The sequence below is a fragment of the Mastomys coucha genome, unplaced genomic scaffold (genome assembly GCF_008632895.1).
Source record: "Mastomys coucha isolate ucsf_1 unplaced genomic scaffold, UCSF_Mcou_1 pScaffold23, whole genome shotgun sequence".
Lineage (NCBI taxonomy): Eukaryota > Metazoa > Chordata > Mammalia > Rodentia > Muridae > Mastomys > Mastomys coucha.
In genome coordinates this window covers 51844741-51862804 of record NW_022196906.1, presented here as the reverse complement: position 1 = coordinate 51862804, position 18064 = coordinate 51844741, and the positions used below count along the sequence as shown (strand labels likewise).

At 49.6% G+C, this 18064-nt stretch overlaps 2 protein-coding genes across 7 annotated transcripts; one reads left to right on the top strand and one right to left on the bottom strand.

Moving 5' to 3' along the window:
* Mpi (mannose phosphate isomerase) lies at positions 1-8675 on the top strand. Of its 2 annotated transcripts, XM_031343122.1 has the most exons (8): positions 1-93; positions 561-688; positions 1855-2055; positions 3622-3763; positions 4095-4277; positions 6400-6573; positions 7572-7780; positions 8024-8675. In XM_031343122.1, exons 1-8 carry the CDS (start codon positions 78-80, stop codon positions 8240-8242), a joined length of 1272 nt encoding a protein of 423 aa, XP_031198982.1. In that variant the 5' UTR covers positions 1-77; the 3' UTR covers positions 8243-8675. The 2 variants fall into 2 exon arrangements, with proteins under 2 accessions (XP_031198982.1, XP_031198983.1); XM_031343123.1 differs by lacking the exon at positions 8024-8675 and having other exon boundaries at positions 7476-7604.
* A 1190-nt stretch (positions 8676-9865) lies between these two features.
* Fam219b (family with sequence similarity 219 member B) lies at positions 9866-15823 on the bottom strand. Of its 5 annotated transcripts, none has more exons than XM_031343132.1 (5): positions 15456-15791; positions 15178-15265; positions 14414-14491; positions 13989-14037; positions 9866-12262 (listed from the first exon to the last, which is right to left on the bottom strand). In XM_031343132.1, the coding sequence occupies exons 1-5, from the start codon at positions 15667-15669 to the stop codon at positions 12101-12103; spliced, it is 591 nt and encodes a 196-aa protein (XP_031198992.1). In that variant the 5' UTR covers positions 15670-15791; the 3' UTR covers positions 9866-12100. The 5 variants fall into 5 exon arrangements, with proteins under 5 accessions (XP_031198992.1, XP_031198991.1, XP_031198993.1 ...); XM_031343131.1 differs by having other exon boundaries at positions 9866-12265; positions 15456-15787; XM_031343133.1 differs by lacking the exon at positions 13989-14037 and having other exon boundaries at positions 12153-12265; positions 15456-15787.
* Positions 15824-18064: the final 2241 nt, after the last annotated feature.

Sequence of the window (18064 nt, the reverse complement as noted above, 5' to 3'; positions counted from 1 at the left end):
TGAAACTCCGCGCGCAGAGAAAGCGGAGGCTGCTGGGAAGAGCTTACGTTCCTGAAGCCCAGTCTCAGGCAACTGGGATGGCGAGGCCGCGAGGTGAGCCGTTGACCGGTGTTAGCTATCTTGGTGGTGATCACGTCCTGGAAACCAATACTGGCAAGACCTAGCGGGTCGTGACCATTCCCGTGGACGCTAGGGACAAGGATGGGATCTGGGGTGGGTAGTGCAACCGGGGGTCGGAGAGGAGAATGGTGCGTGCGCTCGAATCACTTTGGAACTAACCGATTGCAGAGAGTTGAGTAGTTAGTTCTTTTTTCCTCCCCATCACCCAAACTCAATTCTTCTCGGTGGCAGACAAGATCCATGTCTGCCAATCTCACAGATGGCAGCATCGACGATTGTGAAAGAGAAGAGTGTCCTTACACAAGTCATAGAGTCTTGTGTGGCTCTGTCCTTAGTTAGATTCCCCTCCCCTATTCCTGGTTCCCCAGCACTAGGGCCAGATTTGAAGAGTGAAATCGAAGCTAACCTTCTAGAAGCTAACCTTCTGTCTGTGTCCCCAGTGTTCCCACTTTCCTGTGTGGTGCAGCAGTATGCCTGGGGGAAGGTGGGCTCCAAAAGCGAAGTGGCATGCCTGCTGGCTAGCAGTGACCCACTGGCCCAGATCTCAGAGGACAAGCCATATGCCGAGGTAAGACCCTGACTGCACATCAGTCCACTTTACCCTACGTGAGACCAAAGGATCTGACACAAGCCATATGATCAGTTGGGAAGAATCTCTGTAGCTTGTAGAAGATGTTCTCTTGGTTCTGGGATCAGTGCAAATACATGCACAAAGAAACCTGTAATCAGAGCTCTGTAACCACAGAACTAGGGTTGAGGTAGGAGAATCTGTCTGATCTCTGTACCAAGATCCTATCTCATATAAAGGAGGATAAAACATCTGGGACAACCCTCCTCCCCTACCCCACACACAGAGTTTATCTATGTAGCCCTGGCTGTCTTGAAACTTGCTTTATAGACCAGGCAGGCCTTTAACTCAAGAGATCTGGCTGCCTCTGCTTCCTGAGTGCTGGGATCAAAGGTGTGTCCCACCACACCCAGCTTAAACACGTGTCATTTCTTGAATCCTAGTAGCTCTAGCACTTACTGAATCTTCATTTGTTTTGATTTTTTTTTTTTTTTTGAGAACTTTGTCTCAGAGTGCCCAGACTGGCTTCAAACTTGCTGTACAATTGAGAATGACCTCAAATGCCCAATCCCTCAGCCTTTATGTTCTAAATGCTAGGACTAAAGGCATGTAACAGCACCCCTAGCCATAAATAAGTGTTTGAATTTCATTAATTTTTTTCTTTAAAATTTATTTTTATTATATTATGTATATGTGTGTTTGTGGACATGTGGTTATGTGCATGTGAGTGCAGGTGCCTGTGGAGGTCAGAAATATTGGATCTCTTGGAGCTGGAGTTGTAGAAGGTTGTGAGCCTCCTAATGTGGGTTCTGGAAACTGACTGCTAGTGCTTTGGATTAGCAGTAAGATCTCTTAACCCATGAGCCATTTCTCCAGCTCCCTAACTTTTTATTTTCATTAATCCCAAATTTATTCTTTCTTATGAGAATAATCAAAACAGGAAAGTTATGTCTTTTGAGACTAAAATAAGTGAGTCCTAACCCCTCACAGATCTGTTGTTGAGACTCATGCTTTCAGAGTGTCTGGGCAGACTATGGTAGAGTACCTCCTTTCCATATGTGAGGCCCTGGGTTTGATCCCCAGCACCTCAGAAACCAACGCTGATACCGATACATGCCTCATACATCCAGGGCTGTCAGCTGCTTCCTTTTTTCCTGTTCTTCCAGCTGTGGATGGGGACACACCCCCGGGGAGATGCCAAGATCCTTGACAACCGTATTTCCCAGAAGACCTTAGGCCAGTGGATTGCTGAAAACCAGGACTGCTTAGGCCCAAAGGTCAAAGAAAACTTTAATGGGAAGCTGCCCTTCCTCTTCAAAGTGCTCTCAGTGGATACGGCCCTGTCTATCCAGGCACACCCTAACAAGGTACAGGCCTGGAGGGTGCAGAGGTCAGGGTAGGGAAGGGCTTTTGGGGGGACCTCCCCACAGATATTAGTGGTGCTGTCCTTCGCCCGCACTAGGCTCTAGCTAACACCAGCTTGTCTGCGAGGGTGCAGATGCTGGGGACACATACAGAAGCTGAGTGCAAGTGGACAACTGACTGGCCTATGCCAAGAGACAGGCTCTAACTTTGTCCTTGGCTTCCCCTCCCCCAGCCTAGGTCTATTCATATCTGCCATTTCCCCGCCTGGCTCTCTTGGAGAGTTCAATTCCGGGATTCCAGGACAGGGCAGACACCTCAGCTGTTGCCTCAGCTGCACCCCACCATGGAATCTTCTTGAGCAAGGCCCAGCCCGGCTCAAGAGTTCAAGTCTGAACTCCTCTTTTTAAAATTGTTTAATACTTATTTTTATTTTATGTGTATGAGTGTTTTGCCTGCATGTAGGCCTGTGCACTCCAGGAGTATAGTGTGTGGGGAGGCCAGAAGAGGGCTTTGAGTTCCCTGAGAATGGAGATACAGGCAGTCACAAGCTGCCGTGTGGGTGCAAGGAATTGAACCCAGGTTCTCTGTAAGAGCAACCAGAGCTCTTAACCACTGAGCTCTAGCTCCAGCACCTTTCTTTTTTTAATTACTTTTTTATTTTTTTATTAGATATTTTCTTTATTTATATTTCAAATGTTCTCCCCTTTCCTGGTTTCCCCTCCCAACCCCCCCCAACCCCTCCCCACTTCCCCTGCCCACCAACCCACCCTCTCCCGCTTCCTGGTCCTAGCATTCCCCTATACTGGGGCATAGAGCCTTCACAGGACCAAGGGCCTCTCCTCCCATTGATGACTGACAAGGCCATTCTCTGCTACATATGCAGCTGGAGCCATGAGTCCCTCCATGTGTACTTTTTGGATGGTGGTTTAAGTCCCTGGGAGCTCTGAGGGTACTGGTTAGTTCCTCCTATGGGGCTACAAACCCCTTCAGCTCCTTGGGTCCTTTCTCTAGATCCTTCATTGGGGACCCTGTGCTCAGTCCAATGTATGTATGCACATCACATGCATGCTTGGTGCCTTTGGAAGAAAGAAGAGGCCATCAGATCCCCTAGAACTGGAGATACAGATGGTTGTGAGCCACCATGTGGTTGCTGGGAAAGGAACCTGAGCCCTCTGCCAGAGCAGCAAGTGCTCTCAACTGCTGAGCCATTTCTCCAACACCTAATTTGGGGATTTTTAAAGACTGCTCTTATGAAGCCCAAGTGGCCTCAAACACATTTTGTAGCTGAGACTGCAGATATTTCTAACTCTACCTTCCCCCAAAATCATTTACCCACGTCACATAGCTTATGTGCCTGCTGTTTAGGGTTCCTGAGCCACAGGGCAGGCCTCTTAAGTCTGTCCCCTGGCCCATGTTTCTGCCCTGGGTAGGCTGAGCCCCAAGTCGCTAGAGATAAGAAGCCACTGTTATCTGATAAATGGATCGGTGGGCAGCAGAGACTGCAGAGGCTGGTACTCCTGATGATGGTAGCTGTACCACAATTGTTGTCCTCCACTGCCCATCCACAGGAGCTGGCAGAGAAGCTGCATCACCAGGCTCCAGAGCACTACCCTGATGACAACCACAAGCCAGAAATGGCCATTGCTCTTACCTCTTTCCAGGGCTTGTGTGGTTTCCGGCCAGTGGAGGAGATTGTGACCTTTCTGAAGAGTAAGGTTGGGTGCGAATGCTGAGGGTACTTGTACTGGGCCAGGAACATAGGAGGAGCCTGGGCTAGAGGGGAAATAGAGACAGAGAGACTCGGTATAGTATTGTAGGGACTAAAGGGATCTTGGTCTCATGAGGCAGTCTTAGGGGCCAGTGGGCCAGAGACTGAGACCAGACCCAGGTTGGTTGCTGAGGGCCGGTGGTGAGCCATGTTTACACAGCAAGGTTTGTGTATCGCTGCTGGGTCTTTGGTTAGGGATGCGGTGGGAGGGCCTCACTGCTTAGTGTCCTGTCTCCCCATTCTTGACATCTCCTTGCCCTGACCACCCTGCAGAGGTGCCTGAGTTCCAGTCGCTGATCGGAGAGGATGCTACAGCACAGCTGAAGCAGAGTGTGGGTGGGGATTCTGAGGCCATGGCTTCCGCTCTGAGGAACTGCTTTTCCCACCTGATGAAGAGTGAGAAGAAGGTCGTGGTGGAGCAGCTTAATCTATTGGTGAAACGGATCTCCCAGCAAGGTGGGTGTGGCAGAGGCCTGGGTGGGTACAGTGCCCAAGCCTGGGCTCACAACACAGGCTTGCTGACCCTTTTCACAGAGTAGGACACTAAAGGGGGCCAAACTTAGATGGTCCTAAGGTCGGCTGCTACCTGTCTCTTTCCCAGTCTTGGTGGAGTGAGGCCCCAGGTTGAGTGCTTCTTCCAAACTGGTTTTCTTTCCTTCTTTTTTTTTTTTTAAAGATTTATTTTATTATTATATCTAAGTATACTGTTGCTGTCTTCAGACACACCAGAAGAGGGCATCAGACCTCATTATAGATGGTTGTGAGCCATCATGTGGTTGCTGGGATTTGAACTCATGACCTCTGGAAGAGCAGTCAGTGCTCTTAACCACTGAGCCATCTCTCCAGCGCCCCCCAAACTGGTTTTCTTAAGGTGGTTGGAAGCAGACTGGCCTAGAGGATTTTGTCAGGGCCCTCTACCCAGGCATTCCCAGATTCTTCCCAGCCGGCTGTCTAGCTGTTTCCCCTGGGGCAAACTTGCATTTAGGGGGCTAGAGGGTGGGAAAGGACCAGGATGTACATCCTTCTCTAGAGGACTTAAGCCTTGCGCTCTTAACCATTAACTTCCATCCTTAAAACCCTCCTAGATGTCTGTAATAGACATCCTTAAAACCCTCTGACCTTGTGCTAACAGAGTTCAGGAAATGACCAAGGTGGGTGTGGTCCTGTCACTGTTGTCCCAAGGAGTCAACACACACAGTGAGAAACAAGGCTGACAGAGTCTCAGCCCGGAGCTTACGTGGCAGCCTTGATGAGGCCTTAGCTCCTTCTCCAGTTCAGTCTTTCCCTAAGTCCGCTGTGTGACTTTTGTGTCACAGCCATTTTCTCTCACCTGAGCACGCCCTCTTGTTCTGTGTCATGGTTTCGAGTATCTTACCTGCTTGCATACTCTTGGAGAACCTTGACCTGCGCTCTGTTCTGATATCCAGGTATGCAGGGATCTCCTCAGCACCATGTTCCCAGTTGTTCAAACTGGGGTTCTCCAGACCAGAGACGTCATGCTCATCCCAGTGTTTAGCAGAGTAGCCACTGAGCAAGTATCTATATGAAGACCGAAACCACCCTCCCACTTGGAACACTGCTTTTTTTCTTGTGTGTGGGTCCTGCACATTCTGAATACACTCCTCCGTTATCTGCATGTTCCAGGAAACTCAGCTCGACTTGCCCCTGCCCCCCTGCCCTTCCAAGAAGCCTCCCTCATCCCTCTGGCCCAGGCTGAGCTCAGCTTCTCTTGGTCAGTCTCCAGGGTGCATTTTGGCCCATAGCACGTGTTGTGCCCTGTGCTTTCTGGGGTAGGCAACCATCCCAGTTTGCTAAGATGGACAGACTTCCTGAGACATAGGAGGGAGCTAGCTGAGTGCTAACAAAGGGGAAGTCCTTGGTTAATAGGGAATTTGACACACTCTATGCAGCTTTCGGGTTACCTCCCTGTCTGTAATAGATTTTGAGCTTAAGAGCAGTAAGTGGTCCCTAATCTGGAGACTGTTTCTGGGCAATTGTCTGGAGATGTTTTTGTCAAAATCTAAACTGGAGATGCTAGTGGTATATGTGTTTTTAAATATTTTTCATAAATTTTTTTCCCCACCTCCCTTTGAGATGAGGTTTCTTGTACCCAAGACTGACATTTTCCAGGTGCTGGGATTACAGGCATGTGCCACCATCCCTTTTTTTTTTTTTTTTTTTTTTTTTTTTGTGGGGCAGAGGATCAAACCTAGGGTTGCTTGCATGCTGGGCAAGCACTCTACCAACTGAAATCCATCCCTAGCCTGTATCATTTGAGACAGGGTCATACTCTGCAGTCCAGTCAGTCAGTCTGCCCTTCACTCATGGTGAGCCTTCCATCCTTGGTGCTAGGATTATAGCTGTGTACCACAGTGCCCAGCTGTTGTAGCCAGGCCAGACCTGCATGTGGTTGAGGTGAGAGATGGTGTTTTTGTGCAAAGGTGGGGGATGTTAGGAGAGGCCTAGCCTAACAGCTGCATTCATACAGGCAGGGACTTTTCACCAGACTCCCTTGTCAGGGTAAAGCTGTGGATACCATGTGTGTCTCAGTGGCCTTGGGATGCTCTGTGACCCTCAGTATTTGACGGAAACAGCATGGAGGACATTTATGGGAAGCTCTTGCTACAGCTGCACCAGCAGTACCCGGGTGATATTGGATGTTTTGCCATCTACTTCCTGAACCTGCTCACCCTGAAGCCTGGGGAAGCCATGTTTCTGGAGGCCAACGTGCCCCATGCCTACCTGAAGGGAGGTAAGCCCATTTCAGTAGTAAGCCCCACTGCCACCCCCCTTGGACATTGTTTGTTCGTGTGGATGAGAGAGGTTAGTGACCTCAGGGTGACTGAGCCAGTATGGATGGTGGCTGCCAGCTGGGCAAGAGGTATTGCTCACAATCTGCCACTAGCTACCACTTCTGACGTTAAGCTCCTTTGATGAGTGTGGAAATCTGAGGCAAGCCACACTGGACAAAGCTGCTCTCACTCTTCTCACTGGTGATTGCACACCAACACTACCTGCCTGGAAAGATTTTCACAGGAAAATAGGGTGATGCAACAAAAGGATGCTCTTTGTGTGTGAACGCAGGTGCACATGGACCGAAGGATGCACGTGGAGCTCAGGACAGCCTGGGGGTTGGGGGTTCATCCTCATTCTACTTGGTTTGAGGGTCTCTTTTGTTTTGATTTTTTGTTTGTTTTTTCATCACATACTCTAATCTAGCTGGCCTGTGACCTTCCAGAGAGTCTCTTATCTCCCCATAGCAGTGCTGAGATTACCACTATTGGTGCTCCACACTGGCACTGATGTGGGTGTTTGGCATTTGACCTCAGGTGCTCATGCTTGCATAGCAAGTGTTTTTACCCACTGAGCCTCCCTTTTTGTTGCTGTTCTTGTTTTAAAATAGGGTCTCTGCTTTGTAGCCCAGGCTGGCCTCAAACGTGTGGCAGACCCCCCCCCCCCCAGCCTTGAGTGTTGTGATTATAGGCATGAACCACCAAGTCTGACTGGATGTTCTGTTTCACTGTTGGCAGCTTATCCACTCACAGGATTCTGTTGCAGAAGCCTTGCTAATGCAGAGGTTCACATAATTGAAGGGCCTGGTATCTTCATATATTTTCTCACAATGCTATTCATACATTTTAACCCACTTCATAGGCATTCACATGGCCTAAGTTAAGAGGCCCAGCCCCGGAGAGTCAAACTTCATGGCTTACTTCATCATCTTATTACATGACATTTATCTGTCTCCAGACTGCGTGGAATGCATGGCATGTTCGGACAATACTGTGCGTGCTGGCCTGACACCCAAATTCATTGATGTGCCAACCCTGTGTGAGATGCTCAACTACACACCTAGCCCTAGCAACAAAATGCTGTTTACCCCAACGCAAAGCCCAAATGACCCCTATCTCTCTATCTACAACCCCCCTGTGCCAGACTTCACCATCATGAAGATGGAGGTAAGTAGGATGGACCTGGAGGGTGTCCTGGGGAGCACGTCAAACTTAGAGGGCTCTAACTGGGGCTGGATTGCCTGTCAAGCCCACCTAGTCAGGGCAGCCACAGAGCCCATCTGTTTCTCTGCCAGGGACCAGATGTGGGCCTTCCTAGTGGGAATGGAGGCAGCAGAGCTCAGCTCCTAAGGTGTCTAGAACCCAGAAGCACAGTATAAACTATACTATCCTATCACTTCTTTCTGACAGGTCCCTGGCTCTGTCACAGAATACAAAGTCTTGACACTAGACTCTGCCAGCATCCTTCTGATGGTCCAAGGGACGGTGACAGCTATCACACCCACAGCCCAAGCAGAAATCCCTCTGCAGCGTGGTGGAGTGCTCTTCATTGGGGCCAATGAGCGTGTCTCACTGAAGCTTACTTTGCCCAAGGATCTGCTGATATTCCGGGCCTGCTGTCTGCTGTAGAGACTAGTTCTTAGCCTCTCTGCCTGATGCTATATCTTGGCCAGCCCCACATTTCAGGTCTAGCCCAATCCCTGTCCCTATTGTGCACTCTTTGAATGCATACTGGATTAGAAGTAGTGAGTTTGGCATTAGTGACTCCAGAGCATGCCCAGGCTGGACCATCTTCAGGACAAGGAGTCTGTGTGAAGCCCGAGGTTGGCCATGCCACTGTACCCTCTCAACACTCCGTTATCTGAGCCAGGTGTGTCCACTAAAGAGGCAACCACTCTGCTCCAGCTGAGGGGTTAGGCTAACAAAATGTGTGTCACTCAGTGTTAGCTCAGCATCCCCTCAGCTGCAGAGAAGGGAAGGGAAGGGGGAGGCCAGTGGACTAACGAAGCTCATTCCCTCTAGCTCTGTCAAAGTAATTAAAGATCACTTGTGTTGCTGGGCAGTGGTGGCGCACGCCTTTAATCCCAGCACTTGGGAGGCAGAGGCAGGTGGATTTCTGAGTTTGAGGCCAGCCTGGTCTACAAACAGCCAGGGCTACACAGAGAAACCCTGTTTCAAAAAACCAAAAAAAAAAAAAAAAAAAAAAAAAAAAAAAAAAAAAAAAAAAAAAAAAAAAAAAAAAAAATCACTTGTGTTGAGGATACAGAGTAGAGAGCAGTCAGCCTTTGGGATGCCTGCCCCTCATGTGGGAGGAAAGAGCTTTCTGATGTTGTCCAGTTTTGGTTTAATTCTTCATACAGCTTCCTGGGGAAGGGCAGGCTGGATTCCAGAATGCTTTTACTGGAAGGGGTGGGAGAGGAAGCCAGCTCCAGCCTCAGTTGGACAGCCTGCAGGCAGGTCTGCGCTTGTAGTTTACTTTTTCTGAGACTGTCTTCATGTCCCAAAGGTTGCTTCAGCTTCATTATGGCTTCTGGGGTGTGCACATGGTCACATCTGTGCACATGCACCTGCGTGTAGCCCTCAAGACCCATCTACCTTTCTTTTGAGACAGGGTCTCTCACTGACCTGGAATTCATCATTTCAGCTAGACTAACTAGCAGATCTCAGGGGTCCTTTGTCCTGACCTCCTCAGAATTGGGATTACAGCTTCTTATTTGGGTGCTTGGGGCGAGGGCTCAGGGATTCAAACTTGGGTCCTCAAACTTGCACAGTAAGCACTTTGACAATTGAGCCATCCTCCTAGCCCCTTTATGTATTGTTGAGGTTATCATACAGCTCAGGCTAGTGTTAGGTATTGGGGGCTGGAGAGACGACTTAGCAGTTAAAAAAGTACTTGCTGGTTTTGCAGAGAACCTAGGTTTCATTCCCAGCTCCCATGTGGTGGCTCATAATCCTAACTCCAGTTCTAAGGGATTTGACCCCTCTTCTGACTTCTGTGGACTCTTGCACCTGCATGCAATGTAGTACACATACACTTAAGTGTACCCACACACACATAAGATAAAAACCAAAGCTAGGTGGCAGTAGTGCGTGCTTTTAACCCCAGCACTTGGGAGACAGAGGTAGGTGGGTCTCTTAAGTTTGAGGTCAACCTGGTCTAAATTTGAGTGAGTTCCAGGACAGCTAAGGTTACACAGAAAAACTGTCTCAAACAAAACAAAACAAAAAAACCCCACTGTAACACAATACAACTCACTACCAGGATTGCATTTATTATAACAGACTATGAAAGTGCAAGCCAAGAAAGAGGTCTGAGGAGCAGCGTCAACATGGGAGCCACTCCTGAGGAGGCTCAGATGCGCTCCTTCCCAGGGACAGCCTCCTGCAGAACACCCAGCCCTCACAATTAAGGCAGTTAGGTTGTGGGCACCATTGTGCCTTTCCTGGTGGTGTTTCTGTCCAGCCTCTAACAGCTGTCCATTTCTACCCCTCTTGGCTGGACATTACTGAGCTTTCTCCACAAGTGATGCTTTGACACACAAGGCTACCCAGCTCGAGAACTTTCCTTCCAGGGGCAGTTCCAGCCAAGTATCTCAATGTTAACTATAGCAACCACCACCCCAGAGGGTGTAGTTTTGGGGGTATTGCCCACCCCCAGGAGCTGCCAAATGTCTAGGCTACTCAGTTTTAACCAAATAGAAATAGAACTCCACACTTAAGTTCCACAACCACTTGTGGCCTTTCTGAGCCCTACCACCAAGCCTTTCTCTATTCTGTACTATCTCTATTCCCTTTGCGCATGAGGTCTCCACCTCTGCAGTCCTAGAAGGCCTGGATATGGTCTGTGTTCCTTCCCTGCAGGCTGTACATAAAGTGCTCAGATTATGAGACCGGTGCACAGAGTTGCAGGCCCCCACTGCAGAGCACAGTCAGCCTCTATGACCCAACCTAAGAACCAAGCAGATGTGCCTCTGGCTTCTGTCCCATCTTCCCTCCTGTGATGCTGCCAGACAGTCTAGATACAGCATACTGTTGTCAACCTTCCACAGCCTGAGAACAACAAAAACCCCTGCTAGGCACTGGCAGCAATCATGTGGACAGGTCTGTTGCTAAGTAACAGGGAAGGCCTTATCTGTTGATCTTACCCCTCTGCTACTACTTGTGAAAGGACGTAGGGGGCATGTCATTCCTCCTAAGCCTCTCATCCAGCCTCTCACTGGACAGGACAGTCACATGTGGTGCCCAACCCCTAACTCTGACTACTGTGGCCCTTATGCTGGGACCCGTATCTACCCTAAGCCTCACCACACAGCAGGGTAAGATAAAACAAAGAAGAAGACCATGGAGAAGGGGGTCTGAGAAAACTAAAGTTCAGGAAGAGGCTTAGTGTAGCAGAAATTATCCCTGCATTTGTTGTGTTGAGGCTTGGGACTGAGCTGTGCTCACCCACAGGCTTGTTCTGTGTGGTCTCCCAGCTTCCTAGCCTTGCACGCGCTAGGCAAGTGCTGTACCAGCACTACACCTCTAGCCTGTGAGCCCTTGCACTGCAGATTCACCAGCTCACATGGGGACCAGGAGTTGGCTTAGGTCTCCCCTCCCCATCCTATCTAAACATTTCCATGTAGGCCAGAGTCACATAGCTACACCAGGACATCTGCTCTCATCCATCAATATTTCTCAAAAGCTTAAAAAGCTAAAGATAGGAAGGCACTGACTTCCCAGCAGCTCCCTCTGCTGGTAATCACAAAAACTGCAGGTTTCTGGTGATAGCCCCAGCAGCCAATCCAATTTTTACCTCAAAACAAACAAACAAACAAACAAACAAACAAAACAGGCAGAAAAATTCTCCAAGGCCAAGCAACTACAGATAAATAAACATACACAACAGAGCAATTCTCTTCTTATGGGGGAAGGGCCGACAGAGTTACTAAGCCCATCCAGACCAGCAGAATATCCCACACCCAGAGGTTCTGAAAGCCGCCATCCTACTCCATCATTAAGCTAGATTCCTTGCTGTAACCAGACAAGGTGTAAACTAAAGAACAACCCACGTGGTGCTTCCTTGACTTGGTCCCACTTGTACTCTTTGAGATTCCTCCTGCAAGCCATTAAGTGCTGTTCCCTGCCTCCCAACATACCCCAGCACAGCCTGCGTGGAGGAAGAGTTCTCCTCAGAACACCTTGACAAACACCAGTCAGAATGTCTGGAAATGGTTTTCTCAGCAACCCTGTCAGCAGCATAAGAACCACAGAAAGTCTCTCCTCCCGCCATTGTTAAAGTGGCTTCCTGAAACTGCCCCAGTGTAAACCTGCAGACCTCCAACTGTCACCCATGACCCAGATGGGGGCCTCTGACATGAGAAGCACCAGGTAAGGGCTACCTGTAGGCCACTGGCCTGCCCAGGGGTTCTAGGCTGGCAGTGACACCCAGTGCACTGAGCTGTGAAGGGCCATCAGGGCCCATCGGCTCATCCTGGAGGGTTATGGCTACTGGAGGGTACAGGAGGACTCCCCAAGACAGCACCAGCAGCAAGAGCACGCGGAGGAAGCGATGGGCTTGGGAGGGATGAGGTCCAGGTCCTCATCATCCGGAATCTCATCCAGGTGATATCCATCCTGCAGCAGCTGCCGGCTCACGTCCTGGCTCACCTGCTAAAGGAAGAACACAGAGCTGCTGCCTAAAGGCAGGGCCCTGCTCTCCCGAGCCCCAGGCCAAGTGCACATCCTGGATTACAGAAGGACCACCCTTTCCCTGCAGTGTCCTCCAACTATCACCTATGTTCCACTAGTGAGGAACTCCTCAGAGCCTTACTGAGAGCCAGCCAGGCTTCACATTAAAAAATCAGTGTACTAGCTTTCCCCACTGGCACCCAGATATCCCTGTCAAGATTCAAGAATACAGGGCTGTCCTCTGTGGTGGCGCATGCCTTTGATCCCAGCACTTGGGAGACAGGGGCAGGCAGTTCTGAGTTCAAGGCAAGCCTGGTCTACATAGTAAGTTCCAGGACAGCCAGAGCTATGTAGAGAGGAAACTTGTTTCAAAAGGAGAAGGGAGGGGCTGGTGAGATGGCTCAGCGGGTAAGAGCACTGACTGCTCTTCCAAAGGTCTCTGAGTTCAAATCCCAGCAACCACATGGTGGCTCACAACCACCCATAATGATATCTGACACCTTCTTCTGGTGTGTCTGAAGACAGCTACAGTGTAATTATTTACAATAATAAATCTTTAAAAAAGGGGGGGGGGAGGGAGGTTGACAACAGAAGAACATGCTGGAGTATTAGAGGTATATGTGAAATAGTAAGGGATAGGGGACAGCTCTGTCTGCTAGCTCCTCCTGTGCTGGCAGGGCTGGGCTCCCGCAAAATCAGGCTGGTTTCCTGCTGCCTAGTCACAGGCACCATGACCTGCTGCTCTATGCAGCTGGCTCCGGCTCCTCAGACTCTGTTCTGGCCCACTCCACTCCACTGAAAGCTCCTAGGGAAGGCCCACCTCCCCATTTCCTGAAGACAGGCAGGACATCAATGAGACTAGGACATTTTAAGACTTGTGATTCTTGACGGAATGTCCTTAGTTTTTGACAATCTTAATGTCTTAGACATATAAGGAGGGTACAATGTGCAAACTGTTTTCTCCTTTTTCAATAACTGAGATTACCCAAAGATTCCTAGGAGAATAAAGAAGAGGTACCCAGCGTGGTCATGTCCCTCCTGCGGCTCCTTTGTACTTGTACTGGCACATGCCACTATGTCTGGCTGAGAATTTTTTGTCCCTTTGGTTCTCTCTGGGACAATCATTCTGGAAAGATGTCCTAAAGGCCAGCCTAGGCAGTGTGCTTGGACTATTCCCAGAGATGGAGGTGAAGAACGAGAGCTCGGTGGAAGATGGGTTGGGGAGGGCTGAATGCTGGCTCAGAGATTGCACAGGAAGCCTAGAGTTAACATTCCGACACTGGAAGGCAGGCCTATGACCAGTGGGTCCAGCTGCAAGAAACAGAAGACCTGGAAACTACCCAAAGAAGGAGCTGCATGCTTGTTGGGCGAGGGCAGCAAGCTATGGCTCTTTGAGGTAGTGAGTGGCCAATCACGAGTAGCATTCCAGCACAGTTTATAAGCACTTAGCTGGAACTTACCAAGAGGATTCTTAGGTTATGGACTTCTGAGATCACTGCTAGCCCTGAGGATGTATAGTCTCCTGAATTTCAACAGCCATCCTAAGAGGCCTGTTATCTCTGCATAGTGAAAGACTAGAGAGCAGAGTGGGATCTAGCACCTCACTGTGCACACAGCAGGCACCAAACAAGCATTTTGGCAGTGGGTGGTGACGCTGCCTGCAGCCTGCAGCCTGACACTGCACAGATAGGCACTCTGAACTTGCCTCTGCAGAGGAGTACCCGGACGAGTATCTGGATTCCAGCTCCCCATCACTAGGAGAAGAGGAAGACAATCAGTTCAGGGGACATCTATGTAGCACAGCTGCAGATGGCCAGGGGGAGAACATGCAAGGGGGTCTGAAGGCCTTGTGAAGCAAAGACTGCACACCAGAGAACTCAAGCCCAGAGTCCCAGTGAGTACCGATGGCTCCCTCAGATGATCCCAGCAGAAACAGTCATTCTCACTAAAAGTGCACGCACAATAGGACAGGAACTCTTCCAGCCATGCCATCCCTGGAAGGGATAGCACTCAAAAGAGAGCAGCTCTGGAAAGAACATGAAGGGTCTTGCGGGAGATAGGCAGCAGGCGAGGGGACCAAGCAATCTGCTAGTCAAGTCACTACTGACTATTTCCAAGGAAAGCACTCACCTGTCAGAGTCAAGGGACACCAGGTTTTCATCTGGACTCTGGCTAAGAGCAGTATAGCCCTTGTTAAACTTCACTGACCTGAGATGGGGCAGGGAAGAAAGCACAGGCATTTCACAGGGAAGGCCAGAGCCCTGGTCCCTACGCAGAAAGAACTGATTGGACTGTTCCAGACTTTCCTTCTACCCGCTCACAGCCACTGCGACCTGCTGCTCTATGCAGTTGGCTCCGGCCCCTCAGACTCTGTTCTGGCCCAGTCCACTCCACTGAACGCTCCTAGGAAAGGCCCACCTTCCCATTTCCTGACCCAGGTAAAGCAGCATCTCTCCACCTTAGCCAGAGGATCCCAGGCAAATCCTTTCACAGTTGAGTTTCAACACTCAGCTATAAACAGCTATGTGAGGTCTTATTCAGCTCTAAGAGAGTACCAATCTGCTTTTAAAAACTCCAAAAATACTGCATGGGCTCTCCATCTTCACTCTTGGGACTCCAGCCGCTGTCTCGTCCTTTAATGAATATCCTATCTATGCAGTGTGGAACGCCCCTAGTGCAGAGCCTATTTTGTGATACTAGCACAGTCTTAAAGAGTAAAGGTAGTTCCAGATCTCACTCTCCCTCCCATCCCCATCGCTCCTAGTTCCAATTCTTAAGGTGCCGGCAGATAAGCTAGCCAGCTTAACTGTAAACAGTGCCCTGTTTCCCAAGCAGGAAGGAATAAGGCCTTCTTTGAAAGCTGCTGACCCAGAGGAAGTAAAGCCCACTGAGACCTTTTCCCTGAAGAATCGGGGCGGTTCGTCAAGGCGCCCAGCATGCCCTTTCTCCGCAGAACGGCCTTGGCATGGTCCCGGTGCTTCTCTGGAAGTCAAAGGGTCTTAGGTCAGCCGGGTCTTCCCCATTCCGCTGCTTTCCGGGCTCTCGGGGGACAGGAGAGGGCTGCACCTAAACCCCTTCCCCTCTGGGGACAAGATCACGGGGCTCTAGGGACCAACCCCAGGCCGCAGCAGCCCGCTCGGGCAGAGACCCTCATGCAGCCCACTGCACTCACTCAGCTTAGCCTGAATGGAAGGTGCGCGCGTCACCAAGTAGGGTCCCCGCTTCTCCATGGCGGGGACCGGGCGTTCCCCGAGCCGGAGGGCCGCGCCGCCGCTCTGCCCCGAGGGCAACCCCGCAGCTCCTGCCACGCAGTCGGGAGCCGCGCCAGGCTGGGACCCCTGGGTGGACATCCGCACCGCATGCCCGTGGAACTCCCCGGTCGCCATGACCGGCCCCGCCCCGCCCCACCAATGGCTAGCCCGTCGCAGGGAAGAACGAATGGCAAGACATACACTCCTTTAGAAAGATGGCGACGCGCAGGCGCGGCCTTCCCGAGGCGCTTTCCGGCGGCCTGCTGCGGAGAGAGCAACAAGGTTCCGCCCAGGTCTAGCCTTTCAGGTACTATGAAGCCCGGAGTCTGTCTGACCCTGTTGATGTGCGGGATGTTGATGTTCAGTCTATGATCGAAGTAAAATGTCATTTAGTAGGGTTGCGGGGTGTGCCGACCCAAGTGTATGCATCGCGGGCCTCTTTCACCACAGCCTGAGCTCCTTTAGGGCTGATTGATACCAGAGTCGTCGGGCTCATATGAAGGGGCTACAGGACCCTTCCCTAGAAAACAGGCCGGGGAGGATCAGGATTTACCTAGGGCATCCTACACAAATCCCACAGGTTTTGGTTTTTTGCCTGCCCGAGACCTTGGCCACAGCTGGCTCTCTTTAGGCATAGTTCCACACTTAAATACAACCTTGGGGCTGGAAGTATATAGCCCCGTGGTAAAGTCCTTGCCTGGCATGCAACTCCTCCTTTCTCTCTGCCTTTTCCCTTCTCTCTCTTGGTGGTAAAATGGGAAGCTAGGCATGATGGTGCACACCTGTAAGCTCAGAACTTGGGAGGTGGAGGCCAAGTTCATGACAAGTTTGAACCACAAGTCCTTGTCTTTTGAAAAAAAAAAAAAAAGAACGAAGGCCCTGCAGCAACCAAAATAAATTGAACTCTAGAAAGCAGGGTGAAAGTGCACTCGAGTCTGTGTGTGGCAGGGTACAAGGCTGTGTCAAGACTCTTGACTCTGGCCCCCAAGGGATGTGCTCATGTCTGGCTGGAAATAAGCTCCAGATCACTGTAGAAACTGCCAAATATCTTGAGGCTGTTCCACAGCTAACATAAGGTAGGCCAATACTGTATAGTCTAAACCCCCAGGGAGGGACAAACAAAAATTGCTGGATGGTCGAAAAGGAAGCATTTGGGGTTAGAGCTTTTGAAAACAATCAGATTTGATGGAACCTATGTTATCTTGGTGATTTCCACCCCAAACTATCTGTTGGACTTGTTTTATTATTTTAGGCAGAATCTTGCTATGTAGCCCAGACTGGCCTTGAACTCACAATCCTCCTACTTTGGTTTCCCAGGTACTGGAATTGCAGGTTTAAACCACCATTCCTAGCTGTTGGAATTGTTTACACTTTTAGAAACACACAAGTCAGTTTATTGTTCAGCTGTGGAATACAGCTCAGTTGTTGAATGTTGCCTAACACACATGAAATCCTGAGTTCATTCCCAGAACAAATGAGACAATTTTGTTGGAGTAAGGTCAGTATCCACAAGATCTGGCTAATCCACAAAACTCCCAAGTCACCAGACTGAAACTGATCTGAGAAATCAAGATTAAAGAAATAATCAAATATGCCAAACCAGTTTCATTGGCGTGACAACAAAGTCTTCTATGCCCCAATTTTTTCATAGAAAAAAATAACCTGAAGTTACCTGTATTGGCCAGTTTTTGTCTCCCTGCCCTAGGCTTCTAAGGAGAGCAATGTAAACGCCCAATCCATTGTTTCTGCCCCCGTCTATATGAAAACAAAGTTGGCTAATTTAAGGGGTCGGGGTGGGGGACCCAGGATGTACTTGACAGTAAGACACTTACTTGCCTTGGAGGCAATCCTCACCCTCACTGTTAAATTGTAATTTTGCCTCAAGAAAAGTGCTATTTGGTAGATAAGAGTTTAACAGATCTGAATCTAAACCCCATTTCCTACCTGACTGCTACATTCTGCTGCTTGCCTTAATCTGGTAGATGTGAAAAGCTAGAACAAGATATCTCAGCCAGTAAAGGCATTTGCCACTATGCCTGACAAACCTGAGTTTGATCTACTCAGTGGAGAGAACTGAATCTTGTAAGTTGTTACCCTGAACTACACATACACACATACACACACAAATGAAACAAAAAACTCAGGGAAAAAAAGCTACAATATGGCTGGTATGGTGGCAAACATCTTCAATTCCAGCACTAAGGAAACAGCAGGCCTGGTCTAGGACAGCCAGGACCACACAGAGAAAACAGTCTTGAAATACAAACCCAAAAGCTAGGATCATGTCCTCTGAGAGGGATAGAATTAAAATTCCACATAGCATAGAAGGTAATTTTTGTAGCTGTCTTGGCCTGGAACTATGTAGACCAGGCTGGCACTGGACTCGGTGGTCCACATGCACATGCCTGTTTCTTGAATGTGGAGCTAAACACTTGTGCCACCCTGAGTGAACTGTCAGAGGCAGATTATAGGATATTCGACTGACTCTGCAAAAATATGAACTGTATTCATGCTTTTTTTTTTTTTTTTT